Genomic DNA, 25347 nt, shown 5'->3' with positions numbered 1-25347 from the left:
GAGCCTGGCTGCCTCCAGCTCATCTTCCTGTTGGTGGAGGCTGCTCTGATGTGGAGCTGAGCCCCCAGGGAGACTCCAGGCACCTCTCAGGACCATTTCCTTGGAAAAATGGTCTGTTTTCAGCAGCATCTTTGGTCAAATAAAAGCCCAAAGGCTTTCCTTGGCTCTGTGTCCTGGGAGGCTGTTGCTGTGGGAGGGTGTGAGATGGGCACTGAGCCTCCCTCATTCCTTCTCTGCTCTGAGGCCCAAAAACATGTTGGATTATCAAACAGGACCGAATTTCCCTGCAGAGCTCGAGCTGGAGGGACCAGCAAGGTGTGGAAGCCTGAGTGGGATCCCTGAGGGATTGGGGACACCCCACCCAACTCTCTGCTTGGGAGCCATCAGCTCCTTCCCCCTCCAGAAGGGCCTGGGGGGGTTCATTTGTTCCTCTGGAATTCCTGTTCCTCAGGGGAAAGCCTCTGCTTCCACCTCCAAGAGGATTACTGGGGCCACAGGACCAAATCCCTCTGTTCCTTACACCCCTGTAAATCTGGAGTAAATAAATCCTGTTAAGCCATTGGGGCCACTCTGGGCTTACCCAGACAGAAATGGCAGGGCTATAAATAAGATCTTGGTTTGATTAGGGAAAGAAAGGCAGGAAAAAAACACTTATAAGATAGGCAGAGGAAATATAAGCTCCCCCCCTACAAGTAGTTATGCTGACAATGATGAATTTGTCCATGAATGCCAGTCAGAGAATGAGTCATGTTTCATAAATAAGTTAGAGCAAGATATTCATAGAATCATAGAATATCCTGAGCTGGAAGGGACCTACAAGGATCCTCAAGGTCCAGCTCCTGGCTCTGCACGGGACAACCCCAAATGTTCATAGGAATCTTAGGAAATGCCTTGGTAATATTCATTTAATCCATGAAATCTGTGGCCTGAGATGCCACTAAACATTCAAAATTAAGAGTAATTCAGTGACTCCACATCAAGCACATACAGTTACTGTAGCTGATGTTAGAGCCACACATTTCTGGCAGTGTCCACTCATCCCTGGCTGGAGCCAAACTGATATGGAGAAGCTGCTGAATGGGGTTTACACCCCCTGTCCTCAACCCCTGGGGCCAGGGGGGCAGTGGCAGCGCTGGGTGCTGCCTGTGCCAGGTGACTTGTCCCCTCCCATGGCTGCTCTCCACAACAGCTCTTCCCTCCCTCTCTCTTCCCAGAGAAAGGCTGCTTTTGCAGTCCCTTGCAGTTAAATGACTTGCTGGTGATCAGAAACAAGAGCTGGGAAGAGAGCTCAGGGCCTTGGCTTTGGTGTTCCACCCCGTCCTGCCTCCCCCAGCCTTGCCAGGCTGAGAGGCAGAATTATCAGCGGAAGAGTTTATAAAATGTCAAAACAGTTTCTCTCCTGTCAGCCAGAGAATTCGTGTAAATAGAGCCCCTTTAAAGAACCTCTTGCCAGCTCAGAACTCTCTTTCATCTCCCCAGGATTTATTTTATGCTGGTTTTTTTTGTGGGATTTTAAAACAATCTCTGATGAAGAGCGAGGATGGAAAGTTCTGAGCCCTCGGAGGTGGTGGGTGTGGGGCACCACGGAGCTCCAGCGGGCTCCTGGGTCTGCTGTCACCTGCCGGGGGTGACAAAGCCGGGCAGAAAGGCTGTGAAACAGAAACCGAGGGGTGATTTCCTCTCGTGATTCACAGGAGGTGACTGCTCAAAGCTGCCATCGCCTGCTGGGTAATAGCTCTGCGTGCTCTGCAGCAAGCTGGAAAAGCAGCTCTGGGAGCAAAACATTCCAAAAAGCTGCATTTCCCAAGTCAGCAGAGAAAACACAGCGTGACACGGTTCATTCACAGCCCTGGGTGCTCTGAGAGAGAGCAAGAGTGTGGGTCAAGGAGAGCTGGATAACCAGGGGGGGGGAATCGCTGCTCCCACGGGTTGGGAAAGGTCATTGCCACGTGTGGGAGCGGAGCTGGCATCACACGGGGTCAGTGCTCTGCCCTGGCTGCAGCTTCACCCACTCCACAGCCACACCCGCAGAAAGCCTCAAAAAACTCCCATGGATTTGAAGACACGCAAAAATATCATTTGTCCAAGCCCCTGTCCCTGCCTTCCTGCCCTGCTTGTGCTTGGGATTCCCGGGGCTGACGAGCAGGAGCTGTTTCAAAGCTGCATCCCAGCCTGTCCCAGCAAACCCACCGAGCCGTACTGGTTTGACAGCCCCATCTCCCTCCTACACTGGAGCTGCACTCCCGAACGAGCTGAGCAAGAAGAGCAAACACACGCACTCACTCCCGGGTTTCGGGAGGTTTAAAATCCAAAGCCACAGAATCCAGCCGAGCAAAAGCCCGTCGGGAGCGGGAGCGTCGCTCCGGTCCCTGCTGTGCCCTGAGCGCAGGTTTCGGGTCTGGAGCAGCGTCTCGGGGCAGTGGGAATGTCTGGCTGTGCCCACGCAGAGCAGCCTCCCGGGAAGGGATGCCGTCCTGGGAAGGGATGCCATCCCCATACATGGAGACAGCTGCTGCAGGGAGCTTTACCGGGCCCCTGGACTTAAAAGGAGCCAAGCTCTTCCCGAAGGCAGCTGCGGGGCAGGAGCTGGGAGCCTGTTCGGGAGAGGTGAAACCCACTGCTGGCAGTGCCCCTGCTCGGCCAGAACACAATTTGGGGCCGTGTTTCCTGCCGTCCTCAGGCTGTCGGTGTGTGCTCAGTGCCCTGGGGAGCCCTGGGTTGTTCCACTCCCAGTGCCAGACAGCCGGGAGGAGGGATGGGCCGTCCCTGCCGGGAATGCCGAGGTCGCCACACGTGCTGCTTGAGAAACCGGGCAAAACCACAGACTGCTGTCTGGCAGGGATTAAAATCCCGAGGGAATGCCAGCCATGCAGGTTATCCCTGCTCCTCGGGGCATTAACGCTTTATTTCCACCCTGATCTCTCCGGCTGGGAGCCCCCGAGCTCGGGCTGTCCCAGGGGCTGTGTGTGCTCACACGTGTCGTGGGCTGCATGTGCTGCTGGTGCAGGGGTTGGAGCAGGGATGCAGAGGGTCAGGGGGCTGTGGGAGCAGAGGTTGGGGCTCCATCCACCACCAGACACGGTCACATCCCACAGCACCATCTGCCAGCTCCAGCCCCCGCGGTGCTGACCCAGCTCAGCCTCCACACACTCCCTGCTTTAAATAACATTCAGGACCAGCCAAGGCCGAGGCTCTGCCCCAGAGTCAGTCAGCAGACAGCAGCAAACAGGCATCTGCACCTTTTCTGGCTGTTCCAAACACAGGGGTGAGTCACCGGGAGAATCCGATTTCCAGCACAGTTCAAGCTCAGGGAACGGGATGTGGAAGGGAAGAAGAGCTTTCCAGATCTGATCCTCCGCTGACAATTTGCTCTTGACAGTGGTTGAAATCATCTTTGGAACCAAAGCTGCATTCTGAGGGCAGTGAACTTTGCCTTCCAGCACAGCTGTGTGTGTGCCAGGGGAGAGGTTTCTTCAGGTTTTCCCATCTGGGAGAAGCACCGACAGCGCTTTTCCGACACCCCTGTGCCTCTGCATGCAGGGGCAGGTGAAACAATCCCAAATGGGGAGTTTTGAGGGAAACCAGAAGGGCCCTGCTCCTGTCCAGCCCTTCCCAGCTCTGGCAAGATCAGACTGACCCTCCTCTTACCATGGATGGGGAAAGTGAGGCACAGAGTGACACGACATCGGTCACCCACACCAGGCTCCAGCCTCTCACTCTGGCTGGTTATTCAGCAGACACAATCCCTCTCTGTCACACCAGATGTGATCCTGTTCCACATTCACATCCTCCCTCTGCTTTGCTTTCACTTCCTTCCCAGGGCAGGGAAGAGCCAGGACAGTTCTCACCACTCGCAGTCTCTTGGTTTATGAGCTGCTTTTTTTTTTTTCCCCTATATAGTTAAGATTAAATTTTAAAATCCCAGAAAAAGCCCTCCTCCACAGCTCCTGGCACAAGGGCAGAAGCTGCTGGGATGTGAGGAAAGAGGAATGAGGTGTGGGACGTTGATGTCTCTCCAGCACTGGGTGAGCACAGGTTTGGGGGGCAACCAGGACTCCCAGAGCCCAGCTGGGGGCCCAGGCAGGGCATTCCAAGGAAGTTGCCTTCAAGGAGGCTGCCTTCTCCTCCCTGCAAGTGTTTTACAGCCCCACCAGAACAAAGGCAGCCGTGGCTGTTGTTGACTCACACGATAACATCATTGTTGTGGGATTTATTTTTTTATTGTGTGTCACTTCGAAATAATTTTTTTTCGAGCAAATTCGTTCTCCTCCCCTCCGCCCCCAAAGTGAAAAGGGAATCTGTGCTCAAAGCCACAGCTGAGATTGCAGAGAGACCTTCCCTTCCTGATCCTTATCTCACCAGGATGTAGGAGGATCCTTGGGGAATAGCTGGAAGCCTTTCGCTGGAGCCATCCAAGAATCCAGCAAGCTGAGCACGGCCTTTAAATGGCAAAACCATCAAGTGCTCAGGGATCAGGATCCGAGATGCTGTTTAACCCCATCTCACTGTGACATCCCTGGGTTCCATCCCACAGGAATCGCCCGGCTCTCATCCCAACCTGCCCAGCACGGGCTCCTCCTGGAGCCGCCTTCTCCACAGGCTCAGCTAAATGATGTGGGCTAAAAATACACCTCTGAATCCTAATCTAAACCAAAGCCTTAAACTGCAGGCTCACAACGTTGCTCCAGCTGCAGCCCCACTCACAGCCGGGCAGGTTTGGGGGGCAGCAAACCCAGGGCTGGGTTTCTCTCGGGCTGCAGCCTGGGCAGGCAGGGCAGGGGAGGGCAGAGCTGGGTGGGTGCCACACAGCAGGAATAGGAGCCAAAGGTGGTGGGGAACAAAGTTCCTTCCATCTGGTCCTTTCCTCCACCTCGGGGTGGGTCACACCTGGACGCAGGTCTGAACTACAGCTCTCGGCAGCAGCACAGCCCAGGGGAAGGACTGAGCTGTGCTGGGGGACAGGGGCAGGTTCCAGTGACAGCCAGGAGCTCAGGGGCTGGTGAAGAACCGTATCATCCACCTCAGCATCATCCTCCCACTTATCCAGAGCAGACTGTGCCTTTGCTCGATGGCTGATGCCCCGCTGATACCACTGAGGAAGGGAAAGGTGAATCCCGGACCCTCATACGGCTGAGCCTGATCCTTCTCGCTGCCAGTCCCTCCTGCTGCCAGCTTTACTGGCATGTGCTTCCCTAAGCCTCCCAGTGGGAGCACGGTGCGTGCTTGTGGAGCACTAAAGGGGAGAGAAGTAGAGGAGAGAGCCCTCCAGCCGGGATCTGGGGTTGGGTGCCGGTAAAAAGCAGCCAGAAGGGGGGGCAGAGCTGATTTCCACAGCAAAACGCTCCCTGATCCCACCCCCCGGCCCCATTTGGCTCCTCTGTGCAGGGAGTGTTTAAACACTTTGCAAGCTGTTAAAACCTCCAGCCCGGTGTTTCCTGAGAGTGGGGCTGCAGGAAGGCAGTGGGAGAAGAGCTGAGTGCCCAGGGAAGGAGGATGCAGCACCCACAGCACCCCAGGGCTGAGGGAAAGCCGTGCTCATGTGGGGCAGGGACAGGAGAAGGACACAGGCTCATCCTGCTCTGGTGACAGAGGAGTCACAGCCGCCCAGCACCCTGGTTCTGTCATGTTTAGGACAGGAAACAGATGCTGCCTGGTGGAGGAAACATCTGAAGAATATCAGTGCACCTTGTGCTGTCCCCAGCAGGAACCTGTGGGAACAGGAACAGGGGGTGCTGGGTGGAAACAGCCCAGTTCAGCCCCAGTCAGGGGGTGCAGCTCTGCTGGGTTTGGTGGCACCTCCCTCACAGACAGTGTCCCCATGGGAAAGCACCTGCCTGTGAAGGAAAAGGGAGGGGCAGATCCAGGGCTGTGGAACCTCAGGGGCTGCTGCAAACATCACCTCGCCCAGAAGGCACTCGATTCCTCCCATCCCAAAGCACCTTTCCACCAGTGGGTGCTGCTGCCCCATAGAGCCCAGTCAGAGCATCCTCAGATGGTGAACACTCTGCTGCCAGCAGCCAGTTTGGTTTGATTTCTCATTATCCTACTCTGATCTGATTGGTAATTAATTTTTCCACAAGTTTTGCCCGTCCTGGCAAAGGCCAAGTGACCTCTCCCTGTCCTTACTTTAACCCAAAGGCTTTCCTTATATTTTCTCTCCCCTGTCCAGCACTCGATCCCTTTGTCTGCCATCAATGAAGGCATTAAATGACACTGGTCCCAGTACAGACCCCTGAGGGACAGCACTTGTCCCTGATGTCCACCAGGACACTGAGCCATCTGGATGTCACCACCCAACCAGTTCCTCAGGCACCACAGTCACAGGTTGTCATGATACAGATCTGATCCAGGCTGCCCACTGACATTTTGGATATCAGAGGCTGTTTATGTCCAAAATTAAGAAATATTGTGCTGAATTCTACCTTCTAGAAACCTCATCTCCCTTAAATTAAGTTCCTCAATCTGATTTTTGCCAGCACAGCCAAGTTCAGTTGCAGGCTGGGACTGTCCATGTTCCCAGCAGTTATTCCACCAAAACACCCTCCAGTCAGGGAGCAAGAAGTGCTCAAGCTGATTTCAAGGAATCTGAATTTGTCCAACTCTTTGGATAGCAGAGAAGAAAGAAGTCTCATTTATTTCTGGCTCTGTCTGCTCTCAGACTGATTTCACTTCCCCATCCTCAGTGTTTCCAGAAAGTTGGGGGGCAGAAGTGGAGGACTTGGTGTCTGGGAAACCAAAGTACCACCCCTGGTCGCTTCAGGATTCATTATGCTAACGAGGCACCATCCTCCTAATCACTTCCTTGCTCCTTGCTCATCCCTGGAGAAGGAGCATTCCTACTTGCCCAAGAGCCATGTCACTCTACAGCTCATGTCAGGGAGCTCCTGTTTGCCTCTCTCCTCAGTTCCATCTGGGATGGGAGCAGCTCTTTCACTGCAGACCCACGTTGAGAGGAGTGGGGCATCACAACTGCAGGGCTCCTCGTGCATCTCAGCTTTCACACCCTCTCCCTGCTACTTCCCATTGCTTCCCACACCTTCCCTCGCTTTTTCCAGGAAAATATGGCACCCTCTGAACATGACAAGCTTGGCTGTCATACCGATTTCCAGTTCTCTCTGAAAACATCACCCGTGCTATGAGTGTTCTTGTCAGGCTGAGAAAGGTCCAAGTAAAAAGTGTTCTTCAGCCACCTCAGGGCCTCAACTGGAATGGTGCAACCTGGATTAAGTTGGGTGTTGGAATTTAGTGCAGTGCTCTTCAACATCCTCTGAGGTGCCTCATTTGCCACAGTGACTGCAGAGTGATTATCTCCAGTGATAAGTGGCAGCTTTGCACATCAACTGGGGTTGACCTTCTCGGACTTGTAAAACTGTGGCTCGAAAGAGGAAGCAGTTAAAGCCTTTATTTATGAGTTGCTGGTGAGCAGGAGTGTGGAAGCTTTTCCATTTTTTTCCTTCAAAACAGCCTTCCAGAGCGGTTCACTGCCACTATGCTGCTGAAGGGAAGCTGTGAGCTTCAGGAGATGTCTCCAGAGAGGAGAACAGCTCCTGGGTGCTGAGGAGTTTGCAGCTCTGTGGGAAGGCAACACTTGATTTGCTGCCCGAGCACGAAGGACGCGAGATACTGAAAGAAGTTTGCACCTTGGAGTCACTGGAACGACTGAGCAGCAGCCACTGAAGACAAATCCCACGCGGGGTTCTCCATGCCCGGGTCTCCTCCCGCAGCTCAGGCCAGGGTGGGAGCACCATCATGCCAAACAACAGCCTGGCACTGAGCAGCCTGGACGGCATTTACATCGGCACCGAGTGCTTGGTGGCTTTGTTTGCCACTCTGGGCAACGTCCTGGTGATCTGGGTGGTGAGGCTGAGCTCGGCCTTCCAGAACACCACCCTGTACTTCGTCGCGTCGCTGGCGCTGGCCGACGTCGCCGTGGGGGTGCTGGTGGTGCCCCTGGCCATCGTGGTGAGCCTGGGCATCCCCCTGCACTTCTACACCTGCCTCTTCATGTGCTGCCTCATGGTGGTTTTCACCAACGCCTCCATCCTCTCCCTCCTGGCCATCGCCATCGACAGGTACCTGCGAGTGAAGCTGCCGACCAGGTGAGTGCTGCACCTCCACGCTCCCTGAGATGAGTAACAGGATGATGCCACTCCCTTTTCTGCTTTATCTGGACTACTTATATTATTTAAAGATAGACAAGAAAGTACCCTGGCCTTTAATGTTCCTTAAAAATTATTACACCACAAATTATTGTGTCGCCTGCGGTGTAATAATTAGTGCCATTTTCGTGCTGTCCTAGGCAACTACAACTCTGCAGGCTGGTTTGTTTTGATTGTCACGGAAGGATTCAGCAGGCTGAATCAATGTAAAATCCATCTAATAGTTATTATTAGGGTTTCTGAGGCAGGTCTTGTAAATAAAATTCCGTTTAGCGTTTGCTGAAAACACAGAAGTAGTAACAAACACACTAAGGGTTAGCTTAGGTCATTCACCCTTTATATTTGAGTGGAAAAGCACATAAACTAAAAATGCAAAGCATAACCTCAAGCATCAAAGAAATCATCATTTCAAGGGAAAGGGTCTGTGAAATTGAAGAGCAAAACAACGTTTTAATCCTTCAAGTGGTATAAAAAAAATAAAGACGAAGGTACACCCAAAGAAGGTGAGAAATAAGATGGAATTGCTAATGGCAGCAAAGCAGTATCTTGGCAAGAGAAGCACTAAAATCATAGTGAAACAATAAATAATATGGATGAAAACATCCAGTTATAAACAGGGGAAGTTAAGCCAATTCTTACTGATGCTGCAACGTAACTGTTACAAATGTAGGGTTGGGTCTTGCCTCAAGATAAGATTTGTTTTCACCCCCTAAAGAAAAAAAAAACCCAAAAAACTAATGCTCCATTTTCTGATAATGAAACTTTAGTATCTGAAGGTGTGAGTGCTTGAAACCATCCTTTACTCTTTTAAACCCTCCCGTTTAACACAGCCTGGGTTTTCTTCCCCCACAGGTATAAAAGAATCACTACAGAGAGAAGAGTTTGGTGGGCACTGGGGCTGTGCTGGGCTCTGTCCCTGCTGGTTGCACTTGTCCCCATGTTTGGCTGGAACAAGTCAAGAGACTCCAACTTCCCCCGGTGCCGATTCATGTCCGTGATGAGCATGGATTACATGGTGTATTTTGGCTTCTTCACGTGGATCCTTGTCCCCCTGCTCATCATGTGTGCCCTGTATGCTGAAATCTTCCACATCATCAGGACAAAGCTGAGTCAGGGCACAACCAGCGTGAGAGGGGCTGGAGCTTTTTATGGGCAGGAGTTCAAGATGGCCAAGTCTCTTGCGCTCGTTCTCTTCCTGTTTGCAATATCCTGGTTGCCTCTGTGCATTATAAACTGCATTTCCTATTTTTACCCTGAGGCTCAGATCCCCCAGTTTTGGATGTACTTGGGAATCCTGTTATCCCACGCCAATTCTGCCATGAACCCCATTGTCTACGCCTGCAAGATAAAGAAGTTCAAAAGCACGTACCTTTTGATTTTAAGGACCTATATCCTGTGCAAAAAACCAGACCCGGCTCTTACAGAGCAAACAACAGACCCACCATCATAAATTAAGTCTGTATAGACCAGGCAACTGATAAACCACTTGGCTTTGCTAAGGAACTCATGGGAAAATGAAGCAACATGTAGATCTGAAGGTTACCCTAAAGCTGTATGTGAATATATGTCTTTGTATTATATCAGTTCAAAATACAGAAGGAAATACTGTCTAGTGTCAAGGGTTTTTTTTGTTATTTTTAACATAAGGGTTGGAAGAGTTGACTGAAAAACAGGCTAAATGTGTTCCTTGCTGTTTGTAATCCAGCAGCTCACAACCTCACTGACTGTTTTCACACCTTTTGTCTTCTCTGTCCATTTAGACTAAAACTTGAGTCTGGTCAACTTGTGCTGCAGCCAGGGTTGTCACATTGTCATGAATAATAATAATAACTATTAGATGGATTTTACATTGATTCAGCCTGCTGAATCCTCCCCTGCCAATCAAAACAAACCAGCCTGCAGAGTTTTAGTTGCCTAGGATGGCACAAAAATGGCACTAATTATTACACCACAGCTGACACAGCCCCCTTTTAAGGAACATGGGTCAAACTGAAAATAGGTCATTAAAGGCCAGGCTACTTTCTTGTCCATCTTTAAATAATAAAAGTAGTCCAGATAAAGCAGAAAAGGGAGTGCATCATCCTGTTACATATCTTAGAGAGTGTTGGCATCTGTCCTGAGACCAGACATCTCATTTCTTATCTGATGCAACCCTTGTCCCAGGCCAAAGCTCTGCCTCCTTACACAGTTCAACTCGATAGATAAACAAGCCAAAGGAAGGCACTGCACAAGTACATCAGAGTTTGGTGCATGATCTCTAATGATCAGTGATGGGACCGATTGCTTTCAGCAGAAAAACAGGTCCCACCTCACGAGCAGGAAATTATTCATGAGAACGATGCACGGGGGGACTTTGCTGATGTGTTTCTGGTGAACTGAGGAAAGAGGGAGCAACACTGCACCAAATTCCTGGCAGGCTGCTTGCCAAACTCCAAGGGAACAAGGTATACAGGGATTTGGAGGAAGAACAGAGAGGGGACTGAGAGCAGGGGAAGTCATTCTGCCTTCTGAGAACAAGCTCCCTGGCCCTGCTCTCCCTTCTGACGTCCCACCAGATGTCAGCTCCAAAATGCCAGGGAATATCACAGGCACTGCTGTCCCTGCATCCTTCACAGCACCATTTAACCCCTGAGCTGTTTCCACTCACCCTCCTAGAGCTGGACAATTAATACAGGACACAGACACACTCAGACACATTCCTGATGTGAAAGCTTGTCCTGAGGGAGAGAAAAGTGCAAACACTTTGAGCAGAAACCTCCTGAAACAGTGAAAATGGGAGAGCCAGAAACAGAGGACACAGAATCCTCTGTTCTGATTAGCAGATGCACTTGTCACAAGTTCCTGGAGCTACAGGAATTTTATTTAAGAGTTTGCTGGTGGCTGCCATTACAAGCTGTGCATGACCCTACCCTGGGATGAGTTTGGGGCTCAGCAGCAGCCACACAACAAAGAGATTCTGTGTCACCTCCCAAGGGCTGTGCCACACTCAGCCCCCCAGGTACACACCCACAAGGGCTGTGCTGGGGTTGGCAGCGTTTCACAGTGGACATGGAATTGTTGTGCTGAGTCTCAGTGAGGAAACACCTGCATGAAAACCCAACACCCCCGAGCTGGGTTCGAGGAGGGGGAAGCCTGTGGTGAGCCACCTTCCCTTATTTTTCTAACTTACTGGTGTGGGGGAGTAACCTTTGTTCAAGCCAGGTAAATCTTCAGACCTTATTTCTCTCTGTTATTAATTTTAAACAAAAATTGAACTAAATTAAAAAACACCGTGCACAAACCACACCCATCCCTTATGAATCTCTTCACAGCTAAAAATACTAAGGAGCAATATGGTATTTTTCTCTCTTAAGTAGAACTTAAAGAAACTGCCACGACTGAGAGGAGAGCAGATAACAGCAAAGCAAAGACCACGGGCTGTACCGTGGAACAGTCTGCGGCCTGACCCACACACCACATTTCAGAACATAGAAGTGTTTTAGCCACACTTTTTCACGTGGTCCCTTGGACTTCCAGCAGCTGCTGGGAGGAGGAAACAGGACAACCCACCGAGGGTGGCAGAGGGGGGCTGGAAAGGCACCAGAGCCCCGCGTTTAGGCGGAATTAAACCCGGCTTGGTGCTGCCATCAGGTGGCACATCCAGCATCGCTCCTCTGAAGCCTCTCAGATGTTTCAGCCGCAGCTCACAGGAGTTTGTAGGGCTCTTGTCCTGCCCCGGAGATCCCTCTGGAGGAGTGTGTGAACAGCACACATGCAAATATCAGCGTTCTCAGAAAACAGAAGTACCTGCAAGAGTCTGGCACTCTCTGGTGACCACAAACAAGGAGGTTTCTGAGGCCCCGAGGGCTGAGCCAGCAGGAAACATCCCTCCCATTCAGCCTTGAGCAGTTGGAGATCCCCGAACTCCCCGGGGACAACAAACCTCCCATCCGTGGGAACGTGCAGAGGAGCTTCTCTGTGGCTGCTCAGAGTCACTCCTGGTAACTTATTCCCCAGTTGACGATGAAGGGATGATTTTTCCCTCTTTACAACGTGTTTAGAACATTGTGAGTAATAACACATGACTGAGAGATTTTGGCTGTCACACTGTGATGGTTCATTGCTTTTACGGGACTCGATCTGGAAGCAGCATTTGCACACAAATATTTCATTATCATCTCTTCATTAACAGAAAATAACTAATCAGAGCACTTGGCAATCAAAAAAAATATGCCAAGTGCCATGGCTGGTGACAGAAAAGGGAAACACAAGGGCCCAGACGTGGATAGATGCAGTTCTCTTTGGTGGCTCAGTAACAGAAACTTTACAAGTGCAGGGAGATTTCTACAGATGAGGAAATACTGTATTAAAAAAAAAAACAAACCAAACCACCTTCAATTTGCCCACAACCTTTGGCAATCGGTTTGGAACAGGAGAGCTGCATTTCCCCTTGTAACTATAAAAAGAGTTGATGTTACAGATGGCAGTGCTGGCAGCCTCAGGGCACTGCAGGCCTTGGTGTAACGTTCTGGTGGTTTTTGATGTTCAGAAAGTGGAAAAAACCATTTTTATTTCTCTTGGAACTTCATCATCACACAGCCAGTGGTGTCTGACTCCGCTGGAAGACCAGAGTGCTGTAGGTAACCTCGTTCTGAGGATGGGAGAGAAGCCACAAACATTACAGTGTTTAAGCACTGCCTGTCAGCAGGAATTTACCACTTTTAGTTTGTCCTCAACACCACACACCACAAACAGTCTGTCCTTACACGTGGGGAATTAATATACACTAGGCTGGTTTGTGCCAGTGGTTAGTCAGTCTCAAATTTACCAAAGAATTAATATCACAAAGGCAAACTGCAGAAATCCTTGCCTTTTAAAAAGATTTCTCCTAAACTGCCTAATCAGAGGTTTAGTTAAACCCTTGAAATACATGGAAAGTATAATATGGTGTTTCAGCTCTGTATTTTTCCTCCTACTGTCCAGGAACCTCCTCAGTACATCCCTATACTTCTATAAACACAGGCTGAAGCCTTGGATGCCCAAAACAAGCCCTTTTCCTTAGTCAAAAGAACTCCTGACTAACACTCAAGTCTCTCAAGCAAGTGACTTTTCTCCCTCCCACCCCCAAATTAATATTCACCACCCTGTCAAGAATGTGAAGTCTCTGCATCAAGGGTTAGAAATAACAGTTGTGACCTTTACCTGGGTGTTCCTGGCACATTCTCCAGGTGCTGTTTGCTGGAAGCAAACTTCCCCTTGGAAATTTTGGTGGGATTTCTTGCAACCTGGGAAGGAGAGGGATAGCAGCCTCAGCTGTCTGTGTTTGGAGAGGCTTGGTGGTGGGTGACAGACACATAACCTGTAAAATCTGTCACAGACCTGCCCTGCAAAGTGGGCATTTGGGGCTGCCAAGTCCCTGCCCACCTGCTGGAAGTGGCCAGGATGAAAGGGACTGAGAATTTAGTGTGGTCAGGGTTGGGATGAGAAAAACCCACGACCAACAGAAACCTCCCCAGCTCATCAGTGGTCAAGTTAATTCTCCCACGAGAACAGCCCCTGAGGAGTTATTGGCAGGGGTGACCTGTTCATCAACGCAGGAGCTACTCCAGGCAGACACAATTTTAAAATTTCAAAGTAACTTCTGTAGTTATCACCACTCTGCTGTTACTCCCTCCTCTGTGCTACTTACTTTTTCTGGAGAGGTAGATGATGGCAAAAACCAGGACAGTCAGGAGGATGCCAGAGATGAAGGCCAGTGACATGTACAGTATTTCACGACTGTTCATACACAGAAAATCGTGTCAGAAGCCCCAGTTTTAACAGAGGTGTTGGAGCATCAGCAGTGCTCAAATTCACCAAACTTTATGGAGTGTTAACACAGTTATCCCAAGCAGCATGAGATGAAAAGGTGCATATCTGCCTTAAGTGCACAGACTAGGAAATTGCAATGAACTTTTTAAACCCCCAGGACGTCAAATATCTGACATAAACCCCCTCCCTTGCAGAAGGAGGCTGCAGTCTCAGGGTTTGGAGGCAGGAAATAAAGGTGGAGCATTTACCTCTCAAACCAGCATTTAACTTGTGAAGCTTCTAATTCAGTGTGGACAGTGGTGTGGACAGTGGTGGGGACAGTGGTGTGGATGGTGGTGTGGACAGTGGTGGGGACAGTGGGAGTAGTAGAAGTAGGTGTAACTGGAACAGAAAAAAATAAATAATCAAAAACTGGTTTTAAAACATATAAATTTCTCCAAACAACAAGAACCACATTCAGGCACGTGTCTGCCCAGGGCAGTGTTATTTTGTGTATAATTCTCTCTATCAGGGGGCTGAAAGTGGAACCACCAGACAGGAAAATGCAGTTGTTCATGTCATTACTGTCTCAGGGCAGCCTCTGGCAGCCATGCAGTTCTTCCACACACCCCCACAGCAGCCCTTGGGTCAGGACAACGGCAGCTCAGGCAAGAACACTGCAGCTAAAAAAAAAACTGCCTAAAAACTAAAATACCTGGTTGTGAGGAACGGCCTCCCATTCTCTCCAAGCACTAATGGACAGGAAGAGAAGCTGAAAGGAGGGGAGGGAAAAAATTTGTATTTATATATACAGGTATGTAAGCAAAACAAATCTGTCGCCCTCTTTTAACTCGAAGACTTGATTTAGTTTTTATCCATTTTTTAGGAATCTTATAAAACTGGCACAAAGCCACACAACCCCAGCAGTTCCTCAGCATCAATCCTGCTTCCCAGTGTCTTGCTCCTGGCACACGTGGTCACTACGCCCTGATAGGCACGTTGCCTTCTTCCCCCAAAAATGGAGGATATTTAAGACTTAAAAAGCACCCACAGGATTATTTTTGCAAGAGCTAAAACCCAGTCCACTTTGTGAACCTTTTCATAATCAGCAGCTCTGAAAAATTCCCCTCTTGATGTTTTCCTTTCTCAAGTTAAATTGACTTTTCCCACCAAGGCAGGAACAGTAAGTTTCTTCCCAAATTTGGGAGTGGAATCTTGAAGAGAGGGCTAAAAGATAGGGAGTCTGAAAAGACAGTCTTCTACAAAATCCCTACCCTGGTATTTCTCACCACATGGATTTGCAATATGCGTGTTGTGAATAATGTGAAAAATATCACATGAAAATATCACATGAAAATATCACAACATGACAATAAACTCTGCTGCTGCCACTTTTCCTACTGCACCCCGTTGTTGCCCACATTGCAGAGGACTCAAACCATGAAGAGCTCCCAGTTTCCAACCCCAAAGCTCCCAGTTTGTGTTTGCAAGAACTAAAGGAACAAGAAATGATACAGCTCCACCTTACCTCCCACCATGGAGAACTCCAGGGGTGCCAGCACACCAGTTCAGCCACTTGGCTTTGTGCAAAGAATCTGTCACACCAGCTAAAAGCTCCAATGTCATTGGGACGTGGGGTTACAAAAATGTGGAAGTTGAGCAACTTCACTTTTCTTATTTAAATTATCACAAGACAGGAAATTATGCACCTGCATTCTCTGGAACTGTTGAGCTAAAAAAAGTAAGGCAGGTTGAGTTTAGACTGGCTTAAAAGTCAGGTTCTGACCCCCAAAAAATATGGTTTTTTGTGCTGTTGTATTGGAAAGTGGAGAAAATTCACTTTTCCCCCACTGAGAATTGCAGCAATTCCTAAAGAAGTGGGTACTGGGCACACCCCACTCTGCTCACTGCAGTTCATGTACTAAATAAATCACTGCCCAGCACACAAAGGATGAACTTATACAGGTCAGTGCTTTGCTCAGCTGAGATATTTGAGTTATAACAAAATCCTGCAGGGAAAAGTTTCCTTTGGAAAGAAAATGGAAGGGGTTTATTCTGTGTGTTTTATCATAACAGACATGGAATTATTTCTCTTGATGCACAAGGAAAAAACCAAACCAACAGCTTTTTTTTTCCCTGTGAAAATCCAGAAAAATCCCACCCTCTAAACTCACCCATTTCCCTGTTTTAAACTTAATCTGAAGTCATGTTTTCCGGTAGCTTTTGACATATTTCCTGCCAGATCACTCCTTTCCCAGAACCAGAACACTTTCATCACTACACAAAGCTCTGTTGTGAAAAAGGGGTTTTCAGCTCATTTTGAGAACAAGGACATTCATTCTGAGGCACTCCAAGCCCAGGACCAGGTCAAAGGCAGCACAAATCACTGATTTTAGAACATGTTTGCAATGACAGCAGGTATCTGTGGGTTGTTATCACAGAGAATTCTAACCCAGAGATCAGTCTGAGCACCAGAATTTGTCTCTGTGAAGTTGTGTATCTGATCTCTGCAAGTGTTCATGGCCACACCAGGAATCCAACACACACTGTGGCTGCAACTAATCCCCCCCTCTGAACAGCAGTGCTTGGTGTGACCCATCCAGCGACTCCAAACACAACCAGACGACGACTGTTGGGAGTGAAACACGGCAGAGGGGTTGGGTTTTGTTTGTTTAATGATGGTTTAGACTCATAGTTTCCACCAGCAATGTACTGAGACATGGCAGTGGGCTCGGATGAGGTCACACTGCTGCGTGTGCGCCCTTGGACAGCGCCTTCAGGTCCAGGATGCACTTGGCAATGCTCTCCTTCTGCTGCAAGAGAGGGGAAGACAGCTGTCAGCACACATCTCAGGCAAAATAGATTTTTAGTGCATTTTAGATCATCCTTTTTCACCCCCCTGAGTTACAGATTTAAAGGGATGTAATGAAATCAGAGATTACATCCAAACAAGGACCTGCACTGAAGCAGGAATGGAAGTCGTGGAATCCCAGAATGGTTTGGGTTCAGAGGGAGCTTAAAGTTCATCCAGTTCCATCCCTGCCATGGGCAGGGAACACCTTCCACCAGCCCAGGTTGCTCCAAGCCCCATCCAACCTGGCCTTGGACACTTCCAGGGATGGGGCAGCCACAGCTGCTCTGGGTAACAAAAGCACACAGTGCTGGGAACTTGGTTTTGTTCTGTTTCTTTCCTTAAAAGCAAGGACATCCAGAGCCCACCTGCAGGCCTTGATCTGCCAAGGTCCTACACAGAGAACTTTGAGTCCCCTGCCCACTGAGCTGCACATCTCATCACAGCTCAGCTCTGAGCTGCAGCAACAAATGCTACACACAATCCTAGTTTAAATCCCAGCAACATAAGCACCTGGTACCCAGGAACTGGGCTCCTTAGCTCTTCCTCAGCAGCAGGAATGTGCTGCAGCCACATCTGGAAGTCACCCAAGGACACCCATCATCTCCTGGCTTAAATTAGAATCCTTTGTAGCAAATCTTTGTACAGACTAAACCGTAAAGCAGATAAAAACCAGCAAATACCTGTTGGGGTGTGATGCTCTGAATAACGTTCTTCTCCACCCACTGAATCATGTAATCCTGTTCCTTCTGCCTCTTTAGGGTCTGCAGGGCCACTTGGTAGTCCAGCCTCTTCTTCACCTCGTTGTACACCATCATCATCCTCTCCCGGTAGTTGGCTTCCAGCAGCATGGCAACGTTATTCTGCACAAGCAGATGAAGGCAGGAGGTTAATGTTTGGCAAGAACACAAAGCAGCAGCAGAACATGTTCTGTAGCAAAAGGGACAGAATCACAGGATGGTTTGGACTGGAAGACACCTTAAAGATCATCCACTTCTACCCCCCTGTCATGGGCAGGGACACCTTCCACTGGCCCAGGGTGCTTCAAGTCCAGTCCAACCTGGCCTTGGACACTTCAGGGATGGGACAGACACCACCTCTCTGGGCAACCTGTGCCAGGGCCTCCCCACCCCCTGAGTAAACAATTCCTTCCTAATCTCTAATCCCACCCTTCCCTTGGTTTGAAGCCATTGCCCCTGTCCTGTCACTGTCTGCCCATATAAAAAGTCCTTCTCCCTCCTCTGAGTCTCTGGGTCAGGTGGTGGAAGTGGCCCTGTGTGCAACACACAGACAGCAAACAGCCTGTAACCTGCTGGGAGTACAAGAGGCTCCCAGATTGGGCAGGCCAGGCTGCAGGGGGGAGGGCAGCAGAGCTGGCACCACCTACCCTCTTTGCATCAAAGAGGTAAGAGCGGCCCTCGACCCGCCACTGCTCCTTCTTCTCCTCCTCAATGGCCTTCTGGAGCCCCTCGATGGCCTCGTTCTTCACAGCCAGAGCTTTGGCTACTTTCTCCTGGAAGAAGCAGCAAGAAACACCCTTCAGAATGAAAGTCAGGCTGAAGGAAAACAAACTGCAATTAACTTCTGGAATGGTGCATTAAGATTTGAGAAATGTCTGTGTGAACTGCCCTGCGCCAGGGCTGAGGTTCCAGGGCGGCAAAGCAGAGTTAGGGTTCAAAATCACAGAATCCCAGGATGGTTTGGGTTGAAAGGGACCTTAAAGCTCCTCTCATTCCACCCCCTGCCACAGGCAGGGACACTTTCCACTAGCCCAGGTTGCTCCAGGCCCCGTCCAACCTGGCCTTGGACACTTCCAGGGCTGGGGCAGCCACAGCCTCTCTGGGCAACCTGTGCCAGGGCCTCCCCACCCTCACATTTCTCCCTAATATCCACCCATCCCTGCCCTCTGCCAGTTTGAATCCATTTATACTTTAACAAAACCACTCCTTATTAACTACTACAAAGTCAGATTCTGGTTTCTTTGTTACCTCGTTAAGTTTGTCAGCAAAAGCTGCCACATCAGGCCCGAATTTCTTGATGCCATAAATGATGACTGACAATATACAAGCAGCTGCCACTGTCTCGTGGTTAACAACATAGATTTCCTTGGAAAGGAGGTAAAGCACGAGGCCAGTTCCCAGCATGTAGGGCCCTAAAGAAAAAAAAAATAAAGCAGCATTATTTGTAAAAGGCATGAAGAAACTCAGTAAATTCAAACACCTGAGAGGGAGCCAGTTTAAGGCTTACAAGAAGATCAGGAAGTGTTCTCTTTTTCCAGGACAAAAAGCAGAGTCGCAGTTCCACTCAGGGAAAGGTGTCAGGAGGAATCTCATCAGAAATGGAAGCAACTTGCACCTGGCACTGCTGCTTCTGCTCACTCAGAAACAGGCAAAAATCCCTGTTCAAGTGTTTTGAGGACCAAGAGGCAACTAAATCTTCCTACAAAATCAGGCTCATGGCATTTTTTGCCTTTATTTAAAGTGTCTGACTTCAGAGCCAGGAATGCAGCACTGGGTTGTCCTTCACAACCTGCACATGCAAAAAAACTAATTTTCACTAATATTTTACCTTTTCAGCAGCCAGAACTGGTGGACAGAACTACATAACTAAAAATGGTAAAATGTAGGAAAGTTAAAACCTGTATTAGTAAACAGTAAAATAGCCTATATTAACCTGTGACTCCTGTTTTAGGGTAGAGAAACTGGAAAAACTCCTCGGGGATCAAACCATGACGAACTTCTCCTCCTTTCTCAGGCAGAGGTGGCAAAGGAGCCAAACTCTGCTGAGTTGTGTGTACTTGTCTTGTGGCGTGCAGCACACTATAAACAACAACAAACAGTTTCAATTATGGCTCTTATTAAAAAACCAGACACAAATAACCCCCAAAACCACTCTCAAATGAGGCTCAAAGAGATTTCCAATTAAATAAGCAGGTAACAGGTGAGGCACTAAAATAGGTTCTCCAGAGAAGCTGAGGCTGCCCCATCCCTGGAAGTGTCCAAGGTCAGGTTGGACGGGGCTTGGATAGTGGAAGGTGTCCCTGCCCATGGCAGGGGGTGGAATGAGATGAGCTTTAAAATCCCTGCCCACCCAAACCGTTCTGTGATTCGATGAAGTTGCCATTCATTGGACGCACCTCCTTCCAGGAAGTGGGTGGGACTAAATAACCTCCAGAGGTTCCTTCCCACCGTCCCTATTTTACACTCACAGAGCCTTAATAAGAAAAATGAAGACAAACCCCCAGAATAACGTTGCTTAAGCACAAACAGAGGCTGGTTTCCGAGAGGCTCCCACAGTACTCACCCCACGGCCACGGGCGGCGGCGGCAGCGCCCTCAGCGCGGCGGGGGCTGGGGGGACAAGAGGGCACAGAGCGCGTCAGGGCAGAACCCGGCCAAACACAGCAACGACCCCCCGCCCGCCACCCCCGGCCACTCACCGGCGCGGAGGACGAGGCGGGAGAGCATGGCCGGAGCGGGAAAGCAGCGGGAATCCCCGGGAAAGCAGCGGGAAGAGCGGCGGGACGCGACCCCTCGTCCCGGTGACCGCCCGGCCGCCTCGGCGCTGAGATGGCGGCGGCGGAACTCTCGCGAGAGTTGCGCTCAGAGGCAGGGCGGGGAGGCGGGCGCTCTCGCGAGAGGAGGCGGCGGCGGGAGACACGTGTGGGGGGCGCCGCCGGCTCCGCTCCCGCTGCCGCTCCCGCCATGGAGGAGCCGCCGCTCCCGCAGCTCCCGCAGCTCCCGCAGCTCCCCACGGCCCCCTCGGGGGACGCGGCGGCTCCACCGGCCCCCGTAGACGGCGAGCCCGCGCCCGCGGCCGGCCCCGAGTGGAACATCCCGCCCAACGCGCCCGCCTGCATGGAGCGGCACCTGGAGCGCGCGCGGTACCGCGCAGGTAACGGGAGGGGGGGAGGCAGCGGCGTGAGGGGTGTCCGGGGTGTTCCAGACGGTCCCCTCATGGCTCCCCTGGTGTGTCTCTCGTTGTCTCTCTCCCGCAGACGGGGCCCTGCTGCTCGGCGCGTCCGGGCTGAACGGGCGCTGCTGGGCCGGGTCGCTGTGGGTGTTCGCCGACCCCCGGCGCGCCCCGAGCGAGGGCTTCTGCACGGCCGGCGTGCAGACGGAGGCGGGGGTGGCCGACCTGTGCTGGCTGGCGGACAGGGGCATCCTGGTGGCCTCCGACTCCGGTAAGCAGCGGGGATACTCCCTCTTCTCCCCTGTTCCCCATCCTTTGCTGAGGTGTGTCCCCTCTCCCGCTGAGGTGGGTGTCACCTGCCCCTCCACGGACGCGGGTGACATCCCTGCTTTGCAGAGATGGGTGACATCCCCACTTCACTGAAGTGGGTGACCCTCTCCCCATCTCATGGGTGGGTTTTTCTTACCTTTTCACTGCGGTGGGTGTTCCCTTCTCCTTCATTGAGGCGTCCCCTCCTTCCCCTTCTCTGAGGTGGTTGACCACTTGCCACTGCCTTCGCTGAGGTGGGTGACATCCCTCCTCCCCCGAGCTGGGTGTCCCCTCGCTTCCCCTTCTTTGAGGTGGGTGTTGCCTTCCCCTCCTCTGAGGTGAGTGACATCCCCAGTTCACTGAGGTGGGTGACCCTCTCCCTGTCTCATGGGGATGTTTTCACTGCAGTGGGTGTCCCCTTCCTCTTATCTGAAGTGGGTGTCTCTTACCCTTTCGCTGGGGTGGGTGTCCCCTCCTTTCCCCTTCACTGAAGTGGGTGTCATAGGTGGGTATCCCTTCCCCTTTCACTGAGGTGAGTGTCCCCCCACACCCCCCAGGTGCCGTGGAGCTGTGGGAGCTGGAGGAGAACGAGACCCTCATCGTGAACAAGTTCTGTAAATACGAGCATGACGACATCGCGACATCGGTGTCGGTCCTGGCCGGCAGCACCCAGGCTGTCAGCGGGGGCAGGGACTTCTGGTGAGTGTCCCCAGCCTGGTGAGTGCCCCCAGCCTGGTGTCCAGTGCCCCAGGGCTGGTGCTGGGTGCTGACTGCTCGCTCTTGTCTACAGTGTGAAGGTCTGGGACATCCCAGAGCAGACGGTGCTGCACTCCTACAGAGGTGAGTTCCAAACCACCCCATTGCCCTGCTCCTCCTGGCCCCTCACCTCCTGCTGCAGGCTGAGCTTCCTCCTGCAGCATCTCCAGTGACCTCCCACCTGCCAAACCTCACTCAGGGCTGTGACTGTATATTTGCCAGTCTTGTGAAGTTTTTGCCATAGTTTAATTTTGTAGTCTGTTGTTCATTTCTCCCCACGGAACAAATGCTGTAAGGTTTAGTTTGCCTTGCATCCCTGAAGTGTATTTTAGAGTATTTCTTCTGCACTGAAATCTTTCTTCTACTGAGCCATGTTTGTTTTGAACAACAGCCCATTTGAGAGGCTGATCTCTGGAGATGTGATATCATCTCTGGAACAGCAGAGACCATACTTCAGAATCATAGAATCACAGGATGGTTTGGGTTGAAAGGGACTTTAAAGCTCATCTCATTCCACCCCCTGCCATGGGCAGGGACACCTTCCACTAGCCCAGGTTGCTCCAAGCCCTGTCCAACCTGGCCTGGGACACTTCCAGGGATGGGGCAGCCACAGCTTCTCTGGGCAACCTGTGCCAGGGCCTCACCACCCTCCCAGGGAAGAATTTCTTCCACCTATCACATCTAACCCTTCCCTCTGTTAGTTTGAAACCATTGCCCCTTGTCCTGTCACTGTCTGCCCATAGAAAATGTCCCTCTCCCTTCTTTTTCCAAGCCCCCTTCCATCCCACTTTGTTTGATCCTGTCTGGAGAGGTTCCCTCAAGCTCAGCTGTGTCACAGGCACTTGTGGTTGGGTTTGGCAGCTCATTGCTTTGGTAGGAAGCAGTTGGCTGTTGCTGAGTGGAAGTTACTGGGTGTCTGGGCATAAACTGTTCTTAGTTACTCTGCTGACCCTTCAGAGGTCCTTGGGAATACGCAGGAAAGTTGGATACAATCTCTGAGGCTCTTTATCCTTTTGTGCTTTGGTAGCTCACTCGGCAGCAGTGACATGTGTGGCTTCCTGTCCTGGTAAGGACACTGTGTTCCTGTCCTGTGCTGAGGTAAAGCTCACTCTGTTGTCTAAATCTGCCTGATAAAAATGAGATTTTAGTTATTTACAGTTTAATGCACTTAGAAACCAGCTCTTGTGTTACAAGCTGCATACCTGAGTTAGTAGAGTATTCCAGTTTGATAAGTTGATAATCAGTTTACCAGTCCGATTCCTAGAGGTCTGTATTGAATTTTGGGAGCTCCTAGTTCTGTCCTGGGTGTGATTGAAGGCTGCAGTTAAGGGCAGCATCATTTTAACCCAAAGGAAGAGGAGGGGGTGGTTTTGACTGGAGGTCAGCAGCAGCTCTGTACTGAATGTGAGTTTATGCCACAAAGACATTGTAAAACCCTTTTTATTCCCTTTGGATTTATAGGACAACAGAACTTTACTCTGGGACACCAGATGCCCTAAACCAGCTACCCGAATTGGTATGTCTCTGTACACAGCCACTGCTTGTGCGTGAGTTTGGGTTGGAAGAAATAAATTATTTTATGCCTGACTTCTGTGTCTAACTCCCAATCTAGTGATGTGATCCTAGAAAAGCCTGTTAAAACCTAAGGAGGTTAAAACAGAAGTATGATAAGCTTAAAATACTTGCCTTAGTGCTGTAGCAGTGCTAAATGAGATAGTACAAAGATATTCTTACTCTGACTCTTTCCACACTCATCCCAATTTCTTCCCTTGCAGTTTGCAGTGCCTGTAATTACCTCCCTACCTCAATCATGTGGCATCCACAGAAAAGTGACATCTTTGTTTTGGGTAAGAACCTTTGCTTTCACCAGGCAGGCCAAGCTCTTTTGTTTTCATACTGACCATTTTGCTCCTAACTTCCTTCTCCCTCTGCTCCAGGTGATGAAAGTGGAACAGTTGCACTAGTAGACACAAAGAATCCTGACTCTGCCCTCAGTGCCACCGTGCACGCCCGGAGCATCACGGGCTTTGCATTCTCTGCACACAGGTACAGTCTGATACACTGCTGTGGAACATGGGACTGCATCCCCTTGAAAACCTTATTATTTTAAAAAACAAAGTACTAGTTGTCTTCTTATCAAGAAGATTGTAGCAAAGAGTAGAGTAAACCAAACAACATCTCACTTTTGACATGTGTGATTACCTGTGAGAACAATTCTGCAGTTTCAGAATTACTGACCCACTTGCTGTGGGGATTTTTCTAATTAAAGCCACCTCTGATTGAAGAAGGATCACTTGTTTTCTGACTCTAATAAAATATTCTCAGTGCACTGGCAACTGCCAAACAACAGTGAAAACATTTTTGTAAGATTTTGTGCCTCTTAATTCACTGTACCTGGGTGAGGATCACTAGGAATCCTACTTTTCATAAGTTTATCCCTAACAATTCGTGTATTTGATTGTTCTGAGCATGGTTTCATCTCTGTCCTCCAGTTCACCCTTACTGGCTTCCATCAGTGAAGACTGTTCAGTTGCTGTTCTTGACTCAGACCTCTCAGAGGTGTAAGTACAGGCAGAACACGTTCACTCTTGTGGCTGTCTTACTGTCTTCTCAAGTTAATTATTTATCTGTAGAATCCCAGAGTGATTTGGGTTGGAAGGGACCTTAAAAATGTCTTCATTCAACCCCTGCCATGGGCAGGGACACCTTCCACTAGCCCAGGTTGCTCCAAGCCCTGTCCAACCTGGCCTTGAACACTTCCAGGAGTGGGGAGTCCACAACTTCTCTGGGCAACCTGGAGGTGAAGATATTCCTAAATGGGGGAGCATCATCCATAAAAAACCTAGCAGTTAGGAATTGCAGAAGCCCATAAGCTCTCAGTGTTTCCTGGCTAATGGAATGTTGGTGTTTTCCAGGTTCAGAAACCGTTCTCACCGAGACTTTGTTAAAGGCTTATCCTGGTCTCCTTCAGACGATGCCTTGCTCACTACAGTTGGATGGGATCATCAGGTTTTACATCACACTGTCCCTGTACCAACTGGTGAAGCTTCTGGAGTCAACTGTGTAAAAGAATAGTTTTATAAACTCATGGTCCAAGTTCCTTCCTGGCATCACTTTGATTCTGCTGAAGTCAAAGGTGTGTGTGAACTGGAGCGGGGATGGTCTGTTGTCTGCCTTGAGGCTCGTGGCTCAGAAGGTTCCTGTAGTAATTTTGAATTAGGCCTGAGTTAGTTACAAACCAAGCTTTGCCCTCTCCTCGGGAGTGCTTCTGTAATATGACTTCAGTTTTACCCAGAGGAAAAAAAAAAATTTGCTTCAGGTACAGAGGAGACTTGGAGAGATGGGGAATTAGGTGTAATGAAAAATAAACTTAGTCAAAAAGATTGGATTCCTCCCTCAGTTCTCCAAACCACCCATGGCATTAATAGAAACATTTTCTGAGGGGGTTTAACAACACACCTCCTCTCAGGTGGGTGTGAGAGCCTTGCCCTTGAGCAAAGTTCTTTGCTCTGAAATGTAATTCTTCCAGTGGAATGGGAAGACATGTTCTAATTCAAAGACTAGAAGGGTTCCAGTGTTGTCCTTAATGCAG

General features: G+C 50.1%; 4 protein-coding genes across 5 annotated transcripts; 2 read left to right on the top strand and 2 right to left on the bottom strand.

Moving 5' to 3' along the window:
- The first annotated feature begins 7457 nt into the window (after positions 1-7457).
- ADORA3 (adenosine A3 receptor) lies at positions 7458-9690 on the top strand. Its single transcript, XM_051808651.1, has 2 exons — positions 7458-8099; positions 9012-9690. The coding sequence occupies exons 1-2, from the start codon at positions 7750-7752 to the stop codon at positions 9607-9609; spliced, it is 948 nt and encodes a 315-aa protein (XP_051664611.1). The 5' UTR covers positions 7458-7749; the 3' UTR covers positions 9610-9690.
- A 2923-nt stretch (positions 9691-12613) lies between these two features.
- On the bottom strand, positions 12614-14691 carry LOC127480484 (transmembrane protein C1orf162 homolog). Of its 2 annotated transcripts, XM_051808684.1 has the most exons (5): positions 14644-14691; positions 14198-14330; positions 13828-13916; positions 13341-13423; positions 12614-12789 (listed from the first exon to the last, which is right to left on the bottom strand). In XM_051808684.1, the coding sequence occupies exons 1-5, from the start codon at positions 14666-14668 to the stop codon at positions 12730-12732; spliced, it is 390 nt and encodes a 129-aa protein (XP_051664644.1). In that variant the 5' UTR covers positions 14669-14691; the 3' UTR covers positions 12614-12729. The 2 variants fall into 2 exon arrangements, with proteins under 2 accessions (XP_051664644.1, XP_051664643.1); XM_051808683.1 differs by lacking the exon at positions 14644-14691 and having other exon boundaries at positions 14198-14591.
- Positions 14692-16585: 1894 nt separating this feature from the next.
- On the bottom strand, positions 16586-20373 carry ATP5PB (ATP synthase peripheral stalk-membrane subunit b). The gene is made up of 7 exons (XM_051808663.1): positions 20218-20373; positions 20083-20128; positions 19453-19598; positions 18768-18931; positions 18167-18292; positions 17463-17642; positions 16586-16741 (listed from the first exon to the last, which is right to left on the bottom strand). The coding sequence occupies exons 1-7, from the start codon at positions 20243-20245 to the stop codon at positions 16670-16672; spliced, it is 762 nt and encodes a 253-aa protein (XP_051664623.1). The 5' UTR covers positions 20246-20373; the 3' UTR covers positions 16586-16669.
- Positions 20374-20427: 54 nt separating this feature from the next.
- On the top strand, positions 20428-25136 carry WDR77 (WD repeat domain 77). Its single transcript, XM_051808633.1, has 10 exons — positions 20428-20672; positions 20776-20961; positions 21557-21698; positions 21790-21839; positions 22783-22853; positions 23217-23271; positions 23531-23602; positions 23693-23801; positions 24248-24316; positions 24671-25136. Exons 1-10 carry the CDS (start codon positions 20483-20485, stop codon positions 24828-24830), a joined length of 1104 nt encoding a protein of 367 aa, XP_051664593.1. The 5' UTR covers positions 20428-20482; the 3' UTR covers positions 24831-25136.
- The last annotated feature ends 211 nt before the right edge of the window (positions 25137-25347 follow it).

The sequence above is a fragment of the Manacus candei genome, unplaced genomic scaffold, assembly GCF_025592945.1.
Source record: "Manacus candei isolate 608988 ecotype Guabito, Panama unplaced genomic scaffold, ASM2559294v1 h1tg000073l, whole genome shotgun sequence".
Classification (NCBI taxonomy): domain Eukaryota; kingdom Metazoa; phylum Chordata; class Aves; order Passeriformes; family Pipridae; genus Manacus; species Manacus candei.
The sequence above is the reverse complement of the archived record's forward strand: the minus strand, read 5'-3'. Positions and strand labels throughout refer to the sequence as shown.